Source organism: Lissotriton vulgaris, chromosome 1_1 (genome assembly GCF_964263255.1).
Source record: "Lissotriton vulgaris chromosome 1_1, aLisVul1.2, whole genome shotgun sequence".
NCBI lineage: Eukaryota > Metazoa > Chordata > Amphibia > Caudata > Salamandridae > Lissotriton > Lissotriton vulgaris.
In genome coordinates, this window is record NC_141685.1 from 1969711497 (window position 1) to 1969734396 (window position 22900).

Sequence of the window (22900 nt, forward strand, 5' to 3'; positions counted from 1 at the left end):
TGTGAAAGGGAGGGTGGACAGAGGGTGCGCGGCTTGAGCTCTGCAGCGTTGATAACGTGCCAGAGGAATGAGCAGTATGTTTACCTGAATAATTCAGCACTGTGGATTTTCAAACATCTGTACTTGCCTACAACACTGAAACGTAGTGTTTCAGGTTTGGCGCTAGACAAATGCGAATTATTTCTGTAAGGACAGCTGAAGGTGAAATTCGGATTAAATATTTTTCCAGCTTTGAAGGTCTACTAAAAAGCTCTATGTGGCTCAGGCCTAACAGTTATGTACTTGTTGAGGTGAACAAGTTTTCTTGCGAACTTAGATTACTAAAGGTTCTCCAAGATTGAAAATAAATATTAATAAGCTGGAGCTATTTTAGCTTCGGACCTCAAAATAGGAAAATATAGACATCAAGGTCAAGGCATATAAAACGTTTAAAGTAATAAAAGGTGGTGCCCATCTAATCACTGCTACAATGTGTTGCCGCTTAATGACTTGAATCTGGCTGTTGTGGCTATGACTTGGAATAGGTCATTTATGATCAATAAGGCAAAGGTATTAATGATAACTTTTGGGATAATCAATATTTTGTCAACTTTTTCTACTGATGTTCTTGTTCTAAATGAGTGGCATCAACTAGTGTATGTTAAATGCTTCCTGTTTGGATGGGGGTCGTGGGCATTGAGGAAAGAGTTAGCAGTCCTTTTTTATCCGCGGGTCTGGCTTTCACCTCACGCTCAGGACTGAGCTGAACATTTTGCCATGCTCACCTATTGTGGGTGAGCGGCCGGCTAGAGGGCTGCTTTCAGAGCACGATGCACTGCCGTGACCTAACCTGGTCCCAATGGCCACATTCTAGGTGTTGCCTTCTGCAGTCTGAGTCTGGTTTCAACAGTATTACCAGGGTTGATTTTGGTTTCCAGTCTAGCCCTGCTCAAGGGGATGACTTGGTGTGTGTGTGTGTACTTGTAGTGTTTTGCTGGACACTTTGCTTTCAGATTTCTAATACTAGATAAACACCTCCCCAATGCAGCATACATTTATTCCTAATATTGACCACTGGGTCCTTTCCGTACTGTATCAGGGGACGAAGTAGTAAAAAATGATTCTTGTCCAATTACATCATGTTATCACTGTCCTCAATTGCAAAACGGATCCAACTTTCTTCCTTCTCTAAAACTTAGCCATCACAATAAAAACGTATTTTTATAAAAGTTACAAAGAAAGTTCCTATTATAAGAAGGTGTTAGTCTGACAAGAAAAGTCTGCACAGCATTAATCACATGAGACAACAGACTATAAACATGTCTAAGGGAAAATAACTGTGGTATTTGCATCACACTTGGGGCTTTAATTTTAGGCCACGTGTGTAACTAGAGCTGCTCAGAAAAACGCTATTAAATAAATAAAGTGTCGGCAATGTCTGCAAGGGACTGCCAGAAATTATGGTCTGTGAGTAATAAAACATGACACGGTATGCAATAAAGATAAAATGATTATGCGAATTGAGAGAAACAGCAATCAAGGCACGACACTGTTGCTGCTGGTTGTGGCTGTTGATTGCAGTACGGAGATATTTCGGTAGCTAACTGCCTTCATTTATAAATAATATTTCAAACAGGATTCCAAAATATGTAAATTTACTCTATGTTTCAGCAAACTGATTGAAGGAGCAGCCAGTGTAATAGAAAATACCGCACGCAGGGGCTACCTTGCTTTAATATGTTCTCAGCCAGTGGCACAAATTTGTAAAAAAAAATATTGATATACACACACACACACACACACATATATATATATATATTTAGCTTAGAAAATGTATATATATATATATATATAAAAAAATATATATATATATATTATGAGTGTGGAAAATGTACTTCTCGATTTACAAAAAGAATGAGAAGTGGAGGATTATGTGTATTTGTATTTGTATTTAATTTATTTATAAAGCGCTAACAATCATCCTAGGTAGGATATCACGGCGCTGAGGTTTGGTGCTGAGGGGTACGGTAACCGCATTGATTACTTATTATTCTGGTTTAGGGAAGAGTAGTGTCTTTAATTGTTTCCTAAATGATAAGAGACATTCTGTCAGTCTGAGATTGGGAGGTAGTTCATTCCACTTGGTTGCAGCTAGATGAGAGAAAGCCCGCTCTCCCATCCTGACAGTCTTCACGTGGGTAGTGTTTGCTCTTCCTGAAGTTCTGGATCGAAGGTTCCTCGATGGTCTATGGAATTTGACTTTATTGTGTAGAATGGTAGGGCTTGTATTGTAAAGTACCTTGTGTGTGATACACAGTAATTTGAAGTTGGCTCTTTGTCGCATTGGGAGCCAAAGTAGTTCTCGCATGCAACTTTTGGCCGAATCATATCTCTTCTTATTGCATACAGCCTTTGCCGCGGCATTTTGCACTATCTGCAGTTTAGAGAAAAGATAGTCTGCCATTCCAACAAACAGAGAGTTGCCGTAGTCCAGTCTGCTCATCAGCAGCGACTGGACCAGGGTCTTCCTACACTCAGTCGGAATCCAGGGGAAGACTCGTCTGAGCATTTTCAATAATGCAAAGCCTCTGCCACAGACAGTGGAGACATGTGATTTCATGGACAGAGCACTGTCCAATACCACACCCAAGTTTTTCGCTTTTATGGTAGGATTTGGGGGCAAGCCCAGGTTACTTGGCCACCAGCTGTTGTCCCAGAGCTGGGGATTTTTGCCAAACAGGAGGATTTCTGACTTGTCTGCATTTAATCTCAGACAGTGCTTTTGCATCCAATTGGCCAGCTCAGTCAGGCATTTTAGTAGTCGAGTTTTAGGATCATCTTTCTCATCAATGGTGACCATCAGCTGGGTGTCGTCAGCATAAGAACACATTTCAACACCCCACTTTCTTCCAATGGCTGCCAATGAGGAAACAAATACATTAAACAGGGTTGGGCTTAATGAAGCCCCCTGAGGAACCCCATATTTAATGTTTTGCGGGGGAGAAATGAAATCACCCAGACACACTGATTGTGTTCAATCCGCCAAAAAGGATTGTAGCCATCCCAGTGCCTTGTCTCGAATACCTTTCCCTTCCAGGGCTTTCAGTAGTTGGTCGTGTGGTACGGTATCAAAAGCCGCCGATAAATCCAAGAGTATCAGGACGACTGTCTTACCCTGATCCACCTGGGCCCTGATATTATCCGTCACCGCTAAAAGTGTTGTTTCAGTACTGTTGTTCGCCCTGAAACCTGTCTGAGAGACATCCAACAGTTCATTGGCTTCCAAATAAGTGGATAGCCGTCTATTGACCAGTTTCTCCAGCACTTTTGAGAGGTAAGGTAACTGGCATATTGGTCGATAGTTGGCAGGGTTGTTTACATCTAATCCTGCTTTTTTTACTAGTGGGGTGACTAGGGCCTGCTTCCAAGATCTTGGAAATTTAGCAGAGCATAAGGAAAGATTGAGTGCTTTCGTTACGGCAGGGCAAATTACAGGGGTTAGCTGAGAAAAAATGTGGTGCGGACATGGATCTAGTGAGGATCCTGACTTAACTTCGAGCATGACTTTGCCTACCTCGGCTTCTGAAAAAGGGCCAAAACTTGAACAGGTAACTTGAGTTGTGGTTGGCATACTGCGCTCAATAGTTTCTGGCCTACAATTAGGAAAAGAGGCATAAATGATATCAATTTTCTCACAGAAAAAATCATTTAATTTATTGCAGTTCTCTTGTGATGGAGTAAGTTTTACTGAAAGATTTGTTGGGTTACATAATTCCCCGACAATTTTAAAAAGTTCCTTTGAGGAATTTTTATTCTCAGTGATTCTACGTGTAAAATACTCCTTTTTTGCCTTCTTGATTGCTTTATTGTAGAGTACGAGTGCTTGTTTATAAGTGTTTCTGGTCTCGTCTGACTTGCCTATTCTCCATTTATGTTCCAGAGATGTACATTTTCTCTTTAGAGATTTCAATTCTGGTCCGTACCACCTTTCCGATTTTGTAGTTCTGGGTTTGTGATGAACTCGGAGGGTGGAACAGAACTCAAGTGCAGTCTTAATACTTGTGTGAAGTAAATCTATTTCTTCATGAATGTCAGTAGATGCTAAACTCGGGTGTGAAAAATGTTGTTTGAATTTGTCTATTGAGAAATTTTTCCAACTCCTCGTGCTTGCTACACTTAGACCCAGTGTTCTCGTGTGTATAGTAGGTAGATTGATACGGAAAGTGATCATATAGTGATCTGTCCATAGCAGAGGTGTTACAGAGTCGATGTCAATCGATTCCATGTTAGAAAATACCAAGTCCAATATGTGACCTGCCGTGTGTGTAGGATGATTAACTCTTTGGGATATCTGCAGGATTTCCATATCCTCCACTAATTGTTTTGTTAGGGGGTTATTGCATTTATCAAAATGTATGTTAAAATCTCCGAGGAGGAGGATATTTTTATTCTTCAAACAGACTGGCATAATTTGCTCCAGTAATTGTGTACTGAAATTTAATGTGCAGCCTATTTGATGTGTGTTCTAGTGTTGCTAGTTTGATTTATTGGTGTATATACATTCCACATAAAAGTTCATGAAATGAAAAAGTTAAAAGCTTTTTCTGGATTCCTAGCAAGTTGTGGCAGATTCCCATACAAGGCCTTTCGAATGGCCATGCAACACCTTGATTTCACTAAAGTCAGAACCTAGATTATATAATTTCTCATTGTATGGAGGGATATGCATTCAGAGAAATATCCCTATTTGAGAACTACTTTTGGATGTTGAAAGAAGTTAAAGGAAGGAAATATATATCACTGTGCTGCCAAGTGATGATTTAAAGAAAGACATTAGCAAACGTGCATTCATCTGGTATTCAAGAGAATTATTTCTTTAAGTTCAAGATGGGTGTTTTGAGTTGTAGGAGCATAATTCTCTGAATTCACCTGGTTTGACTACTTATTAGCACAGGTTGTAAGTTACTTGTGGTTTAATGAAAACATTACTTCAAGATTTCAAAAGAATAAATTAAGTAATGTTTTATGTACAGCCGGGGCCCTTGGAGGGAGTTGCGGTGTGGCAGAAAGGCAGGGTGGGGGAGGGCCAGGGTGGGGGGTGCTAAAAACCGGAATATGGATAATTGGAGGTAAGTGAACAATGTAATTAATAAATTGAATTTCGTAGCGCGCGCTGCATCGCATTTTGCGATGCAGGGCGAGCTACGAAATTTGTTTCATTTATTAAAAGACCAATGCTGCCACGGACAATTCTGAGTAAGGGAAGACGAGCTGTGTGTCGTCTGCATACGAGATCAAAGTAAAAAGTGGAGCTAGGTAAATATTAAACAGTAAAGGACTAAGTGCTGATCCCTGGGGGACCCCGCACCATAGTCGTTTCGGTTTAGAGGAGAAGGGGCCTAAAGCAACTTTATGGGATCGGTAACTTAAATAGGAATGTAGCCAAGCCAGTGCTTTTCCCTTCAGACCGACATCCTCCAATCTTTGCATAACTGTGTTATGGGCATCTATTTTTCTTTCTGAAACATTGCGTTTGTTTAATGCCTGTAAATATTGTTCTTATATTATAAGAACGTATTCAACATAATGTCATTGAGTGAGGATAGTTATAATGTACTGCATGAGGATACCCAGTGAAGCTGAATTCTGATTTGGGCCCACCAATTATGAAATCCTTTCCTAGTGCTAAATTTGCTTCCAATTATCAAGTTTCCTTCATTAAGCATTGCACATGTTACATTAAGATAGTTCCACAGAGTTGACAATTATTGGCCTACCTGTGGTTTGAAGAATTTTCTGATTTTTGTATATATATTCGCCACATGAAGTGTCCCCTCCCTATTGTTAGTAGGCTTCATTTAGGTCATTGTATGTGCGAGTACAAACTAGGCTTAGCTTTTCCGCATAAATTACACAAATCAAATTGCAGTTACTAAATACTTGTGATTCCAGATTTTCAGCACGTGGGACTTTGCAACTTTTGTATCTTTCTCGTAGTTTTGGGATAAGTATTGTACATTTTTGAAAAGAAGACTTTTTTCCAAACCCGAGCATTATCTGTCCAGCTCGTTCCATGCTGCAGCCAAACTAATGTATTCCCAGGACGTTAACACGAGTGAGAGCTACTTGGCTCGCTACAGATAAAGCCTATATACATTTCATCATTGTATAGGTCTGAAATGTGCAGTTCGTCTGTGCTTATAGAGCCCATCAGAGCGCCGCTAACATATGTTCACGGCAAAGATGTTTCTGTTTTCACAGACCTGCTGCTATCCAACAGCTGCATTCCGTTCCCAGGCTCGGCAGAAGGGCTGCATTTTCAAACCTTGCTGCTAGATGAGGAGAGGAGCCGGCTGCTCATTGGTGCCAAGGATCATATCTTCCTGCTAGGTGTGGGTGACGTAACCCCAAGTTTGAAAAAGGTTAGTTTCTTTTTTGCGGCCTTTTTTGCCTGTTTATTAGTATCACTGTTTTTCTGATCTCCGCAACTAAAATGTAAACCGGCAAAGTTGAGGGTGTATTGGAAGTCTACATAATTCTACAAGGTGTTCCTCCTTTGCTATGGAAAAATAAAATTTATGATGGTAAATGACGGTGTAATAGTAGTCCTCTATTAAGAATGCAACCTTCCCAACGCCTGTAAAAATCATTGCATCGTTTAAGTTATCAATTCAAGCGTCACAATCCATGAAGGAACTCCACGGACAGGCCTTTTCAAATGCAGTGACATTTGGGACCGAATATTTTAATAGCTTCCATTCTGTTTATGGCCGCCACATGCGATCAATCTATTGCTTGAATTGAAATGCTGCTGAAAGCCTGTAAGTGCAAGAATGTATCATATCACGTGGTCTAAACAAGTGGTCACTTTCAATCTTGTCACTTGACAGTCGCGCTTGGATACTCAGCCAGCACTAAACTGTGATGGGTCCATTCACTTACAGGGAGTGCAGAGTCGAAGGTATGTCCCAGTAGCAAGTGAGTGTCGGAATGCAGTGTTTGTCTGTGCTGTATTTAGACGAAGCTTTGCACTGGCTGTGTGCCTTCTGGCTTAGCCCCAACCCTGCAGTGTGTGAATAAACCACACACGAGGCACTTCAAGGGGATGAAGCCTGCTCTTTATTCCCTTGTAAGTATTCTTTGTAAATGTTATCCTACGACTTTAAGAGATAAAGAGGCCGGTTCACAAGGTAAATAGCTTCTTCATTAAGTAACGAGAAAAATGAATTGAAAACGTTTGCTAGAACAAATTTGGAGTAGAGCTGCAGGAATCTCGCTGTTCATGGTTTAAGAGTGGCCGTATGAAGATATTTCAGGGCTAGGGCGACTTCATTATTGTTTATACTGTGGTGATATCATCTTCTCAAAGAGTAGAATGTCTGAAAAATGTAATCTCTGTGGTCCTTAATTTCCATGCGTTTTGAATATTTAGCTCGAAAGGCGACTTGCCCTGCAGCTGCCTGTGTCTCCAAAAGCCTTGAAGGACTCCCAACCTTCAACTAAGACCCATGAACTCCAGTGGAATAGCAAAGCTGTTTCCATGCATCCTGCAGGTACCCAGGAAAGCTGTGAGAACTCCAGACCACCCAAAAGCCGACACCAGAAAGCACCACTGCACCCGTGCTCCCTAGCCCGAGTTGAAGTAGGCCCACACCGCCCCAGACCTTCCAGACTTGAAGCCCACCTTGGGTTTCCTAGCTATGGACTTCGCAATGATGCCTGCAGCCTCTGTGTGCAGGCCCCCTCTACCACGAGTGTCTAGAGTGACAGAAAACCGATGCCTCAGGACACCTTTGCACCCGCCCCAAAGGAGAAGAGGACCAAAGGTGTCCCCACATCCCCGCGCATCGTGAGATCTGGGCTCCCCTGTTGGTGCAGCCGGACTGACCCCCTAGAACAAACCTGCCGCCTCTTTTTTTTTAAAATTCTTTTTATTGTTGCATCAGGCAAATCATACGTACAAAGAACCAGACTTCTCGGGGGAGCGTCAACATTCCGCTCTTCCCGACATTACGCAACTTTTGTAAATATTCAGTTACATGGCACACATCGTGGCGAACTTATTTTTTATTATTTTCACCCCGAACACCCCCCCACCCCCCCGTAACTACAAGTGAAGTCATCAACTGAGGGACCTGTTCTCGAAGCCCCCCTTCCCGCCCTCCACTTCCCCCCCCAAGCAGCATAGTACCCTTCTCCGCCACCCCCCCGACATCCGTGACTCATTCGGCTCTCTAAGTTATGTTACATTGAATAGAGGCAATCCCTGGGCCCGAACCCTCTGGAGGTAAATATGCTGGAATCAGCGACAAACGTACCACCCCGGTGCACCACCCCACCTCCCGCCCAGCTCCCCGGTCAGTCACACCCTCCTACTCCAATCCATGGTAGTGCCTCCACTTAGCCCATATTTTTCGAAATTTTCGCGGGCACCCTCTAGCTTTATAGGTAACTCGTTCAGCTGCCATATACATATCCAACCCCCTTCTCCAGTCCTCCAGTTTGGGTTTCCCAGGCGCCCCCCACATTCTCGCAATGTCCCTTTTTGCGACTACCAGGGCCAGCAGCAGGAAAATGAGGAGGTGTTGCGTGATATCTACCTCCGTTGACATGCCCAGAAGCGCCAGTTTGGGGTCCTTAGGTATCTCCACCTCTAGTATCGCACTCAATTCATTGAAGGCCTCGTCCCAAAATTCCTGTATCACAGCACACCCCCAGATGATGTGGTAGAAATCGCCAGTTTGGTCCTGGCATCGCAGGCAGGCGGTATCGTTTATCCTCCCCATCCGAAAGAGCCTCACTCTATCAAAGTAGGCCCGATGAAGGACCTTGAACTGTATGAGGCGAAGCCTCGATTTTATGGCTACTTCTCGAGGGTGCATGAGTATGAGTTCCCAATTTAGGTTCTCTAGCGTGCCCACATCCGCCTCCCATCTCTCCCTGAGTGTCTGTAGATCGCCCAACATGTTGTTTGTCAGAGTTTTGTATGTCATGGATACCGCCCCCCTCTGTGTCTGTTCTTGCAGTAGGCGGCCCTCAAGTGGTGCAAACTGGGATATGTCAGCGAGAGATATGTTTTGTGCTCCCCATGCGTGTCGCAACTGTAGGTATTTATAGTATTGGGTTCTCTGGAGTTCAAAGTCTTGCTGCAGCGCCTGGAAGGTTTTAAGTTCCCCCCTAGCTATGACATCCCCGATTGTGGAGATGCCAATATCGTCCCACCTTTGGAATCCCCGTAGCTTGTTCAGTTCAGCCAGCCACCTACATGACCACAGGGGTGTTTGGCGGGTGGGCCTTTCGTGCCAGCCCATTCTAACCGTTGCTCTGCGCCACGCCAATAGTGTAATCTTAGTCGCCGGGAGGAGCTGGCGGCCCCCTCTCCCCCCATATAAGAAGTGTAGCACCGTTTTATTGCCCCATTTAGATCTCTCCAGCGCATAGGTGGGGTGATCAGCCGGGGCATGAATACAGTCATTGATCGGGGTAAGGTGCTCTGCCCAATAGTAGGCCTCCAGGTTAGGCAGTGAGATTCCCCCACTATATTGGTGGCGCTGCAGAGTCGCGAGCGCCACCCGGGCTTGCTTCCCCACCCACAAGAAAGAGCGGAGATCAGTATGAATTTTTCGCACTGTCATAGCCGGTAAGGGATAGTACTCGTTTTGGAGGGCATATAAAAACTTTGGTAGCAGTATCATTTTATACAGGGCGGCCCTGCCCAAAATGGTGAGCGGGAGCGGTCGCCATCTATCCATCTCCGCTTTCGCTGCCACCACCACCCTGTCAACATTGTCCGTGTAGGAGCGCCGCTTGTCTTGGGTGATAAAGACTCCCAAGTACCGGAAGCCTTCTGTGGTATGTATGAGCAGCTCCGGCAGTCCCTCCCCCCGCGGGGCACCTTGTGGGTCGTAGAGGATCGACTTATGCCAGTTTATAGTGTGTCCGGCCACTGCCCCAAAGTCGCCCAGTTCCTTGAACAGGGCCGGTATCGTCCTAGCCGGGTCTGTCACGTACAACAGCACATCATCTGCATATAAGGAGATCTTCTCTTGGTCAGTGTCCGATTCTCCCCTTTGGAAGCCAGTCACATCACTATTGAGCCGGATACGGATTGCGAGGATCTCAATCGTGAGTGTAAAGAGGAGCGGGGATAACGGGCACCCCTGACGTGTCCCCCGCTCTATCGCAAACTCTCTCGACATCCGCCCATTGATCCTCACTCTGGCCCTAGGGTTCGAGTAGAGAAGTCGCACCCAATTTTGGAACTTGGGCCCAAACCCAAACCGGTCAAGGGTCCCCATTAGGAAGGGCCAGTGGACCGCATTGAATGCTTTCTCTGCGTCTAAGGAGAGGAACCAGTGTGGCTCGCTCCTGTCACAGACTTCCTGGAGCCAGTTGTGTGTGCGCCGCAGGTTGAGTTTAGTGGCCCTGTCCGGCAGGAACCCGGATTGATCTGGGTGTACTAGGGCCGTAATGACATGTCGCAATCGCCTTGCCAGGATAGTGGCCAGGATTTTAGTCTCAATATTTAGAAGGGAGATTGGGCGGTAGGAGGAACGGTCCCCCCTGGGCTTGCCCTCCTTGTGAATCGGGATTATGGTAGCTAGGGCCAAGTCCGGCGGAAGAGTGCCAGCGTCGAGCGCATCCGCATACAACGACTTTAAGTGACGTGAAAGGAGGTCCCCCGTTTGCTTGAAAAACTCCGCCGGGAAACCATAAGGTCCCGGGGCTTTCCCCGGTTTCAGGGCAGTCATCGCCTCCGCGATTTCATCCAGGGAAAGGTCTGCTTCCAAAGCCTCGCTATCTTCGGGGGTCAGCTGCGGGACCTCCATGTTACCCAGGAATGACTGCACCACCTCGTGGTCCCCCAGGTCTCTAGCCCTGTAGAAGTCTTCGAAATAGGTCGCAAAAACCTCTGCTATAGTGTGATCTGAGGACGCCCTCGCCTGACCAGGGATCTCAACCCAGTCTACCCACCTGGCAGCTTGCTCCCGCCTGCTCAGCCACGCCATGAGTTTCCCAGATTTTTCGCCGACATCGTACAGGCGATGCAGGGTAGCCAGCGCCTGAGTACGCGCCTCATCCGTGACCAGTTCCCTGTACAGCCTTTGAGTGTCTAGCAGTATTCTTAGATCTACCTCCTCCTTTGTTCTGTGGTATTCGGCCTCTTGGGTCAAAATGTTTGCCTCCTCCTTCGCTATGGCTTCAGTGCGTTTCCTTCTGGCCTCCCCCACCCTGGATGGAAGCGGTCCCTCAACACGGTTTTCATGGCTTCCCATAGTGTAACCCCGGACTGTACCGACCCCTCGTTTTCCGCCACAAAGACTCTAATATCCGCTCTTATACCCCCTAGAATTTCAGGAGTCTGTATGTCCCATGACGACATATGCCAATGTGCCTGCCCTCTCCCCCTTCCTCGGCCTATGTGGACAATCAGTGGGGAATGGTCCGAGATACCCATCGCCCTGTATTCCGCCGAGTCCCCTGCCGAGAGTTCCTGCCTTGAAGTGAATATATAATCTAGTCTTTAGAAGACTTTGTGGGCCCCAGAGTAAAAGGAGTAAGCTTCCTGTGCAGGGTGTAACCACCGCCAAACATCAGTGAGACCGATCGTGTCCATTCTACGCGCCAGAGCTGTCTCTGTAGCCACTGTGTGGGGGCTCCCTGATCTATCGCGTGCCGTGCACATTACGTCATTAAAATCCCCCCCACAATCTGTACCGTGTCGGCCGTGTCTAGTAGTATATTTGTGATCTCCTGCATCGTTCGTGTCTGCAATTTGGGTGGAGCATAGACCGACAACAACGTGTACCTGCGTCTCCTCCATGTCCCCTGCACCCCGACAAATGAGCCCTGAGGGTCCAACTATGTGCGTGTTACTGTGAAAGGTGTCGTTTTCCTAATAAGTATTGCAGTGCCCCTCGAGTCCATGGTGTATCCAGCGTGTGCCAGGACTATGTATTGCCCGCGCGCTAGAAACGCACAACGGTTTCCCCTCAAATGCGTTTCCTGGAGGAAAATGATGTCAGGAGCTGCGCGCTTAATGTATGCAGTAACCAGGCTCCTCTTAATTTTGGAACCCAGACCGTTCACATTCCAGGTTAACACCGTAATCCCGGTGCCATCTCCGTTCGGTGCAGTTAGTGTATTTGCCATTGTAGTTCACCAGGACCATCAAGTACCGGACCCCACGGCCAGGATAGTAGCAAGGGTGACTGTTCTAGAACTCGCTGCTTTATGGACATCTGTCCCCCTCCCACCCCAACATCCCAACACCCCAACATGAGGTAACAACAACACCTGTGCGTCCCTCCCACCCCCACCCCACCTCCCTCCCCTTCCAGCCGTGCCCCAACATGGGACCAAACCATCAATGGGAGCAGGTCAGTCGCCCTCCCGCACATCCCTCCCCAACTGAAACAATAGTTAAATCAAACTCTAGGGGAAGTAGGGTATGTGAGGGGGACTGTGCCAACTTGCGTGCTCCATTTGCGCCGAGTTGCCATCTTCATCGAGCCATACCGCACTAGGTTCATGAATGGGAGTCTTGTGTGTCCGTGGTTAGGCCGTGGCCTGAGAGGTCCTGTTCCATTTGACGGATCTCCTTCGCTAAAGGGTGTAATGATTCACTCAAGAGTTCCATGTCCTCCTCACCGGACGATGGACCCTCAGACTCCTCCACGTCGTCGCCCTCCGAGCGTGCGCCCTTCCGGAGTCCACTAAATCGGGAACCTGGCGCCGTGTCAGGGGATTCCGATCTGCCGACCCTCCTGCTTGCCGACCCCCGGGTCCTATAAGGTGTCGCTGAAGCCTTGTGTTGGGTTCTCCGTGGCCTCTGTCTGTGTGGCTTCGGCAGTTCCCACTGTGACTTACTCCTCGCTGTTTTGTCCATTGCCTCCCGGCTGGCCACCTCGCGGCTATTCAGGATGGGGCGCTCCTCGAGCCACTGCCATGCGTCCTCCGGATGAGTAAAGAAGATCGCTTTATCTTTATAGATCACTTTCAGCTTGGCGGGAAAGAGAAGCATGTACCTGATTTGCAGGGATCGCAGCTTAGCTTTTACTGAGTCATAGGAACGGCGTTGTTTCAATACTTCCTGGCTATAGTCTGGGAAAATCATTATTGTCGCCTTCTCCAGTCGGATCTCCCCCATTGCCCTGGCTTCTCGGAGGATCAGGTCCCTGTCGGCGAAGTTCAGAAAGCGTGCGATGACCGGCCGGGGTCTCGCACCTTCTGGGGGTTTGGCCAAGAGCGCTCTGTGTGCTCGCTCGATTATGAAGCAGGGAGAAAATGGCGCTGTCGGGAAGGTGGTCTTGAGCCAGTTTAACAGGAAGGCAACCATGTCCTTGCCCTCAAGTCCTTCTCTAAACCCCACAAAGCGGAGGTTGTTGCGCCTGGACCTGTTTTCCGCATCATCCACTTTCCATTGGAGGTTACGGTGTGCAGCCTGGAGTTCCACCATGTCTCTCCTGAGTGTAGTAATCGCCTCCCCGTCTTCCTTCAGCCTGTCCTCCGCGGCCGTCACCCTTTCGTTCAAGTTCCTGAAGTCTTGGTGCAATAACGTTACCTCCGCCCGACCTCTCCAATTTTCGTCTCCAGAGCTGATCTCGACGCCTGGATGTCCGTCCTGGACGCTTGAATGGCCTCCAGCAACATGGCCATATCAGGGCGGGCGCCCGGTTGTTCAGTCCCGGTCCTCGGGGCCGCGAAATTGTCCATGGGGCCTTGCCTCGTATTCTTGGGAGCCATCTCCTTTTTCCCCATTCTCGCCACATGGGTGGGGGGCTCGGGCCGGCTGCTCCGCAGGGTTCGTGTGGTACGAGGGTGTCAGGGGACCGCACAATTCACCGCCTCCTCTTCCGACACCCCCCGCAGTCCGACGGCCGGCCAGGCGCGGATCGCTTGCCAGAGCCCACCGGGGGGAGTCCAATCGTACCCTGGTCCCAGTACGGCTCCCTCGTTGCTTCTCCCCGGTCTCGGAGCCTGGGCGCCGTGCTTCACCCTGCCACTGTACTGTTTTCCGTCATCCACACCGTGTGGGCGAAAGGGGGGGGGAAGCAGCTACCCCCGCCGGCGACTGTACCTCCTGGGTCAGGGTTCCAGATCGGCTTGTTCCCCAGCTCACCTCCGCTCCACGCAGGGCAGCGCCGCAGCTCAGCACTCTCTGCCGGCCGCCATCTTGGGATGGGACTGTTCTCCGCCGAGTGTTCTGCGCGGATCTGGATTGCTGTCCCAGCCGCGGGTCGCAGTCCCAGGCCGTGAGGGGGTCCCTGGGTGCTCTGTCGCTCGTTCCTCCAGGCAGCTTGCCGGGCTCAGCGTCAGCGTTTTCGCCGTCCTCCGCATCTCGCGGCCGCCATCATGGCCGCCCTCACCCCGGTGCAGCCTCCGGGCACGCCGAATTCCAGGGAAAAAACCTCACCGTCACCCTGGCCGCTTGCTCTTCGGTACCCGGAGTGGTTTTGCTTCAAGTCGGTATGCTTTTTAACTCGATGTCAGAGCTTTAAGTCGGATTTTGGGGCAACTCGGCCGGAGCTCCGGTGAGGCACGTCTAGTCGGCCATGCTGTTGACCACGCCCCTAACCTGCCGCCTCTTTTTGACCAGACTCATCCCCATTGGCTACAAAGGAAACCCTTGGCTGTATTGCAACTCTGCACCCGGCCGCCCCAGTGGCGCTCGAGATGACCTGTTGATGATCGCTTGGACTCTGCCCCATACTTATCTTAAGTCCAGGAGATTGTTCTTGTTAGTTGCTGTGAAGAACCTTTATGCAGTATTTGTTTTTCCTCTATAGGATAACGTTGCTAGCTCTGAAAATTGCACTGTGTTGACTTTTGAAAGCTACAGGTATTTCTATCTCGAAAAAAACTTTCCTGATCGTAATGATTTGGGTACCAAGTATTATATAAAGATATGTGTTACGTTTTTTTAATTGGTGTGGAACTCCTTTTTGAGTCGTGTGGATCATTTATTGACTGTGTGCGTGCTGCAGATGTCTAACACTAGTCTCTGAAAAGCCTAAAGCTGTTCCACTACACTACCACCTAAGAGAGCACATTAAGATTGCTAGAGCAAGCCCCTACCTGGACTCTTTCTTTAGTATACCTCTTTTTGGTATAATATATAAAGACTTAACTTTCTACACCCTGTAAAATATATGAAAGTGAACTGACAAAAAAAAAATAAAGATTTCATGATATGTGGTCAGGCCGTGGTGAGGAATCAAACTACACTGGTAAACACCAAAGAAGATTTCCTTATCTCAAAGATGATGTAGAACATCTCAGTGTCTTATGAGCTGCTTACAACCTACATTACACTACATGCTTACAACTTACATTAACTGATATGACTCAGAAGCTGCAATAACGTCTGGTAGGTTTCAAGAATGGATCTGTATCTCCTTCTGCTAGAGAAGACAAAAGTGAAATTGGGCTATGAAACTGCCCATACAAAGGGCAGGATCACATTGACCTTCCTTTTCACCATCTGCGATGCAGAGCGCGCTACGAAATTCGTTTTATTTATTAAATTGTTTACTTACCTCCAATTATCCATATTCCGGTTTTTAGCACCCCCCCCCACCCTGCCCCACCGCAACTCCCTCCACGGGCCGTGACTGGGTGTACGTATTGCCTCACATTTCTTTTGTTTTTTCCTACCATGAGAATCCCACAGAACATTTACTCTGAACAATTGCAAGGATCTGAAGAAGCATAAATGAGGCATTGAAAACATTGTGCAGCTCCAAATTGTATAGATGAATGCACATGCCCCCCCTTCCCGAATTGTATTTCTCTGAATAGGAAGTTGTATTTTGTTATTTTGTAAAAAGGTGTTTCTGATGGTGATACCTCTTTATTTTAAACCAAGCATTTGCTATCATAACCGTAGTCCTATATACGCATGCAAAGTAATAGTTTTTCTACAACCATACACTCAGTGTAGAATCACTGACAGCTAGTACTTTACACCTTTACAATTTATTTAACCTATTACTAATCTGACTTTATTATGATCCAAATATATTTTTAAGTGTGTTAGGAAATCATGCTTTAACTTCTCATTCTGTTCTGGAGTGCGCTTTAGTGGGCAGTATCTGAATAGCCAGTGTCCAAAGGTAAGCCATTTCAGTTCATACCAATCTAGGGCAAAAAGATGTCTGTTCGCATCACCTTACTTTGGGCGGTAAGTATAGCTCTGCAGTTTTGGATCGTTATGATTTTTGAATAATCAAGTGGACTAGGGGTGTGTCAAAGTTTTCTTTTCATTGAGTTTTAAGCAAACCAAAAAGTAATTAATTTAAACTATAACAGGTTTATATTTTGCTGGAGGTCGGTATCAACTGCATAAAGATTCATTTTCCATGTCCTTAAATGTGGCATTCTCTGCTTGACAGATTAATTGGCCTGCAGCTAGAGAAAGAGTCGAATTGTGCAAACTGGCCGGGAAGGATGCCCATGTAAGTATACTTGTGAACATTGTTTGTGATGAACCTCTCTGCATTATACACTAACACTGGCCTTATGTAAGAGACTCATAAACCTGGTAGACAACCTGCACGAGCCACAGGGCGAGACAAAAAGAACCTGTCTCCTGCTATCTCCACATCTCCAGGGCTGACTGTTGCTGCCAAGGCCGAGTGCCTCCTGCCGCCCAAACATTCCAGCTGTCTGCAGGACAGATCCTAACACATTGCTTGTTTTGTCTTATTTAGTGTTGATGTAAGAAATACATAATGAGATGTCATTCACTGACTATCGGCGATTATTATCTCTGCAGTACGCAAGTATGGTCTCAAGTGAACTTGTGAAACTGTAGACACTCTGATCATAAGTAACAATATGCTGTAAAGTACGTATCTTATTCTGACAGGTGTTACTAAATCACCAAGTTATAAAGATATGTCACTGCTATAATGCATGCATATGAATTCCACATTTCATTCTGTTTCTTTTTGTGTTACTGTAGAGCATACATATGCATCATATCAAATTCACATCCAAAAGCAGACGAGAAAGCTAACACATAGACTTATATTTACTGACGCTAAATAGTTTTGTTGAATTTTCTGTGTATCAGGGGATATATATTCACTTACAAAGACCACATGCCGCCATTCTACAATAGGCTATTGAAGGTGGAGAGCTTCAACAGGTTTTGATACATGACTCAACTATTTTAACCCCAAACTTTCCCCTATTTGCCTTACATAAAAAAGTCCTGGAAGGTGTAGCAATGTGTGGGATGGATTAGGGTACCCCGCAGTCTACAACACTTATGTCATTGTGTGCTATTATATTTAGCCACGTCCACACATTTATCTACTAATCCCCTCAGGTAAAAAGAGGACACTTGCACCATGAGTGACTATCAACTTGGCCAGACTTCAGTTATTGTTCCCCCCATCCAAATCACGCTGCCGGACCGCGAGGCACGTGTTGGGCAGATGGGGCAATAGGAAGATCAGCCCCAAGATATGGCATCTGTGAGTGCTGTATAAATGTACTATTCATCCATCGATCCACCTACCCATCCAATGCTAGCAGTCGGAATCCTTTGCTAATATCCAGAAGAGCAGAAGAGCCTCGGGTATTCCAAAGGTATCTTGATCGAAACTACGAGAAGGGCATAATTCTCACTGAAAGTATGCCATAGACAAGGGACCATTAATGAGGAACAAAGCTCTTGGGCTTTCTTTCAAGTCTCCATAAATGGGAGGAATATTTAAGTGTTTGGTTAATGTAGGAGACAAACTGAAAGCTAATTCGTCTAATTCTGTATTTTGGAACTTGCATGTTGGAACATATTGAACAGCAATTTCAAGACTTCAGACAATACATGGATTTCGAATATTGATTTCAAGGCTTTTGATGACATTGTCTGCTCAGCTTCAAGTACATGACCAAATGCAGCTCAAACTAACTATTTTTTTATAGAGTTTTTAGGATTTGGATAATGCCTTCACAATTCTGTCAAGTGCAATTTGCTTTATATGGCTTAAATGTTGAGGTCTTAGTTGACCTGTATTATATTTCGTATAGGATAAGATATTTGTCTAATAATTGTAACTAATACTGCCCAAGATTTGCCTAAAGTCCATAAACAGCTGCCGGTGAAAGGTTATAAGAGATTGACAATGCACCCTTATTTTGGAGTATATTTATTAAATATGTCAGAGTACATGAATATTGAGGATTGGATTGCACTGAGACATAACTAAAGACTTAAAAGATGCAGTAGAGGAAAGGAAATGAACTTCTTTATTTAATGTTTCTAAATTGCCATCTAAGAGTGAATTTGGCATGCTAAGAAGAAAGTGGGGCCTAAAAAATTACAAAGGATGGTTTTAGTACAGCTAGATGCGAAGAAAAGAGAAATCACCCCACCCATATTCAGTATTCATCACTCACTTAGCAGAGAGGTATTCAGTCAAAGAACAATATGAAAAGTTGTGTTTTGAAAGTAAAATATCATGTATTAAAGACATAACAGAAGAGACATTGTAAGCATAAATCAGTAGGATAGAATCTTCAAAAACATTCTCAAAATACCCTCTTAGTTTAGTGTCTTTTATATATTTTTTAAGTTTCAAAAGTAAAAATATATTGAATAGAAATGCAATTACACTGGCATAGATACAAACGATAGTCACTATGCATATACCCATAATATTACATGCAAAATGCGTATCTTTTATATCTGATTGCTGCCAACAGGGCCCCAGGTTTGTTCCATTGCATTGTTCAATTAAAATCAAAGCGTAAACACAACTGTCACATTCAGCCTCCAAATATAATTCTTGCTGATTTTGTCGTTTTAGACTAATGCTAGATGAGAACAATAAGGAAAAACAATTGAATTGGTGTTACCAAATGCCATACTAGACCCTGGTCAAGATGGTTCTAACATGTCCTAGACAAGATGCTAGACATAATTGCCACCCACTGCAAGTGGTCACCCACCTGCAATCATCAACTGTGGCCTGAATATACAAAGTGCCAGTCTGTCTTACATTGGACTAGTCATTGTTTCACTGAGGTGCTCACCTGACATGTTTCCTTGCAAAATCTGGAATGCTTCACATCAAACCTCAATGGGCCGCTCCATTAGCCACATAGAAAACAGTATCATGATTGATTGGCGGCAGCTAATTACCCAACAAATATTACTTGACAAAGATGCCAAGTAGCATTTGAAAGTCCGTTCACAGCTGTAGTTCCTGCAGCATGATGACACTAACATTAGACATTCCTTGGGGCTGATGCTCATCGCTTCTTCAGCACGTTCTAAGATACCAAATTGGATTAGAGAACACGTGAGGAAGGTGCCTGCCTCTACATGTAATGTGGATGTTGATTTCCCTTTGTTAGCTGCCTTGCATCAATGAAGATACACCCTAGAATAGGAACTTCTGTATTGTGACATGAGCACCCTATTCAAACATACACACAGCCAATGGCCTTAGCTCTGATGTCACAGCTAGAGCACGTGTTCCACCAGCACAGAAGTGCTCAGACCTCAACTTAAAGGGTTAGACTGCAAAGTCTATTACATTGAACCTGTCACAAAAATATCTGATTCACCAAAATTTGGCACAATGAGAGTTTTGGAGCACATCGTTTTAATGATAGCAATACTGTCAATGGCTTGAATTCAAGGAACTTTTGGGAGAATATCTGCTTATTCACTCTTCTGTTAGCTCGCTCCCTCATAAAGTAAGAGCATACGCAATCCAGCTGCATTCCAGTTTTTCATAACTCTCCTTTATCAACATCCTGAAAACTCATAATTCTTCATGTAAATACTGAGAGGGCTACGGTCTCACTGTGTGACATCAAGTCCGCCTTCTCCTGCACTCTGACCTTTGGCTCCTGTTACATGTTCTCACTGCACGTGATTGTGATCGAGATCATCAATTTCCGGGACAGTCAGCAGTCCTGGCCAAGTGACCCAATAGCTTTGCCTTCTCTTCCAGTTCTCTGTCTATGACCGTCCTAAATCCCTAGCCATAGCCATTGTATGGCTGATATCTTATACTGGTGTTGGCTCCAGTGGCCTTGACGTCGCTAAAGTGTACAAGGGGAGCAGTTGTGATTGCTAAATACTATGAAGGCGGATTAGCCGTTATGCTGATTGGAATCTTTACAGCCAAATTCACGATGCAAAACAAAAATCACCATAGCCTTTATTTACAACTAGGAGGATTGTAGGGATATTCTTAAAGATAAAACCTCCCTGTCTCCAATTCAATTGATTAGACGTTTCAATTGATTTGACGTAACATAATCCAATCTGGTGACCAGCCACTAGATGTTTTCATTTTTATCTACCCTTTTTGTCCTGTCCTACTCAATATGACTTTCAACGATGTTCTTTAAAAGCCCAATACGATCCTCAAGAAAGGCGGGTATGGCCAGCTTTATTATCCAGTAGCCAAATTTCATAACACCATAAACTAAAAGAAGTTTTATTTAGGATTTCACAAAAAACATAATTTTGCCTCTGAAGGAGCACTTCCTTTCTCACCTAATAATCCCACGTGCCTGCTCTGTCCATTGGGACAGAATAGGCACGTGGGATTATTCTCTGTCCCTTTTGCCTTCAGAAACCCATGCGTACCTCAATGCCTCTGCCCCTCTGCCTTCATTCTTCTGCACCCCAGGGTGAAACTGATAACACATTAAAAGCTTAGGCTATCCTGTGCCTCCTTGGCCATGCACTCCTTGCCTCCCCCTTACTAAGCTCTGGTTCCACTGTCTGCACCATGCTTCGTCCTACCCGTCCTACCCTTCATGTTCCCCAGGTCCCAATACCTGTGACGATCCTAATCCGCAGTGGCCTGGTAGCGCTATCATTCAATGCTTTTAGAGTATCTACCTTCCTCTATCTATACTACTATTATAAAGGAAGAACTTTGAACCTATGAGGCGGGTAAACTCGGGAACCACAGCGCCAATCCACACACCTGATACATAGTTGTAATCGTCAGGGTGTGCAGATGGACATAGGCTATATAAACGTAGTAAATATGTTATTTAAAAAATTTACCGGAAAAAAAGTAGTCCCTTGGAAGAAGCGCCGGCCGCGACGTGTGTGCCCGACATGAGGAGCGCGGGGAGGAGCTGCATCTAGGAGCGCGAGGAGGACCGGCGGACATGGCGCGGTGAGGAGCGGCGGACAGGCGGTGAGGAGCGGTGGACAGGCGGCGAGGAGCGGTGGACAGGCGGGAAGGAGCGGCGGACAGGCGGGGAGGAGCGGGGAGGAGCGGTGAGCAGCGGATGATTTAGGTTATTTATTTATTTATTTAGGAGCGGCGGAAAAATGAAAATCGTGAGCAAGAGGAAGCAAACGGAGCATTACAAAAGTGAGCCAAACGGTGCTTTACAGGAGGAAAAAGTTACATGTGCAGGTTACAAAAGCGTAGAAAGTAAACATAGAGGTATAGGAGGAAAAAGTGACGTGTGCAGGTAGCAAGAGGAAGCAAACGGAGCATTAAAAAAGTGAGCCAAACGGTGCATTACAGGACGAAAAAGTTACATGGGCAGGTTACAAAAGCGTACAAAGTAAACATAGAGGTATAATACTGCTATATCTGGAGGAATGCTCCGGGGGACCCACCGACAACGTCGGGGTGGCGGGGCCCTGAAGCCTAATTGCTCCCGGACAACGTTGGGACGCGGGCTGCTAGTACACTATATAAGGCCTCCCTGGCCAGGTGACGTCTGTTGCACCCTGCGTCTCTAGCCACGCTTCCCTTTCCAGCCCTATGCTACCATGGCTCGTGAGCCACCCTTGCCCTTAAATTTCCAAAACATCCTCTCCCCTGCCACCAATTCCCCCCTGCTATCCCCCCCTGCACTTCAACGCCCCCTGACCTTCTCAGCAGGTTGCATCTACCTGATTTACACACATTGTTCTTTCATTCCTCTTAGTGTGTACCCTGTGCCCTGGTGTGCACCCTGCACCCCTTTTCCAATGCCTGCTTCACTCTGCTATGCTTTCTAATGCCTGCTAAATGTTTCTGTTGATAACAGTCGTATAATGCTTGTGTCATTTATTTTCTTTAAAAAAACGTTCTTCTTTTTTAAAGAATATTTACATTGACTTCAACAGCATAACATTTAGACGGCCGTTTTGTCAGTGAAGAAAAACACAAGTTCATTTAAGGGAACACGCTGTGTAATAATACATTTAGATTGAAATGTTTAATATACAATCCAAACATTGGTGTAATGGAAGAGGGCTGACAATCTAGTCAGACATCGTAAACTGGTGTGAATAATCCCACAATATCTAGGCTCCACTCACACGCATTTCCTGGAAGGCCTGTTCCAAGTATGCATTGTTCCAGCGCAGTCACAATACCATCACTCAAGACGAGGCTAACCTATAGCAGGCCGCCATCCGCACTGCCACCCACGAGGCTGGTTTACCGTGGATTTGGCAAGGCACGCCCTTTGTTGAACATTTGTCATGTTTGAAAAACATTTACATTGCCAAACACTATATATACACAGCCAGTGCAATCACTGGGGTAGATAGACTGTTTGTTATGTATGTAGGCAGTTTTCACCTTAAATATAATGTTGAAACGCATTCTATCATGCAACATTACGATTTAGATTTCTTATTTTCAAATTCTAATTGTGATACAGTTCTTGAATTATTGAAAGACAAAAATGCTTTTCATAATAACTTGTCATGCATGGTTTAGCTCACGCCCCATTAGAAAACAGATTTAATATATGTACCTTGGTACAGTTCTCACCTAATCAGTCACTATGTATCGGTCAGTCTGGGCATTCATCAAACGAGAGTAAGATCAGTGATACATTACATGTACTGTGCAAACATGTCCTGCTGATTTAGAAGGGAAGATTTAGTTTATGTTATCAAACATGTTAGCAATGCTTGAATGCAGGT

At 45.6% G+C, this 22900-nt stretch overlaps 1 protein-coding gene across 1 annotated transcript in view; it reads left to right on the top strand.

Annotated features, from left to right (window-relative positions):
- Positions 1 to 22900, top strand: part of SEMA3D (semaphorin 3D) — a 380678-nt gene that overhangs the window by 138744 nt on the left and 219034 nt on the right. Inside the window, exons 3-4 of the mRNA XM_086919762.1 lie at positions 6241 to 6401; positions 16374 to 16436. Of these exons, the coding sequence (XP_086775888.1) occupies positions 6241 to 6401; positions 16374 to 16436 (224 nt within the window). The remainder of the gene's footprint in view (positions 1 to 6240; positions 6402 to 16373; positions 16437 to 22900) is intronic.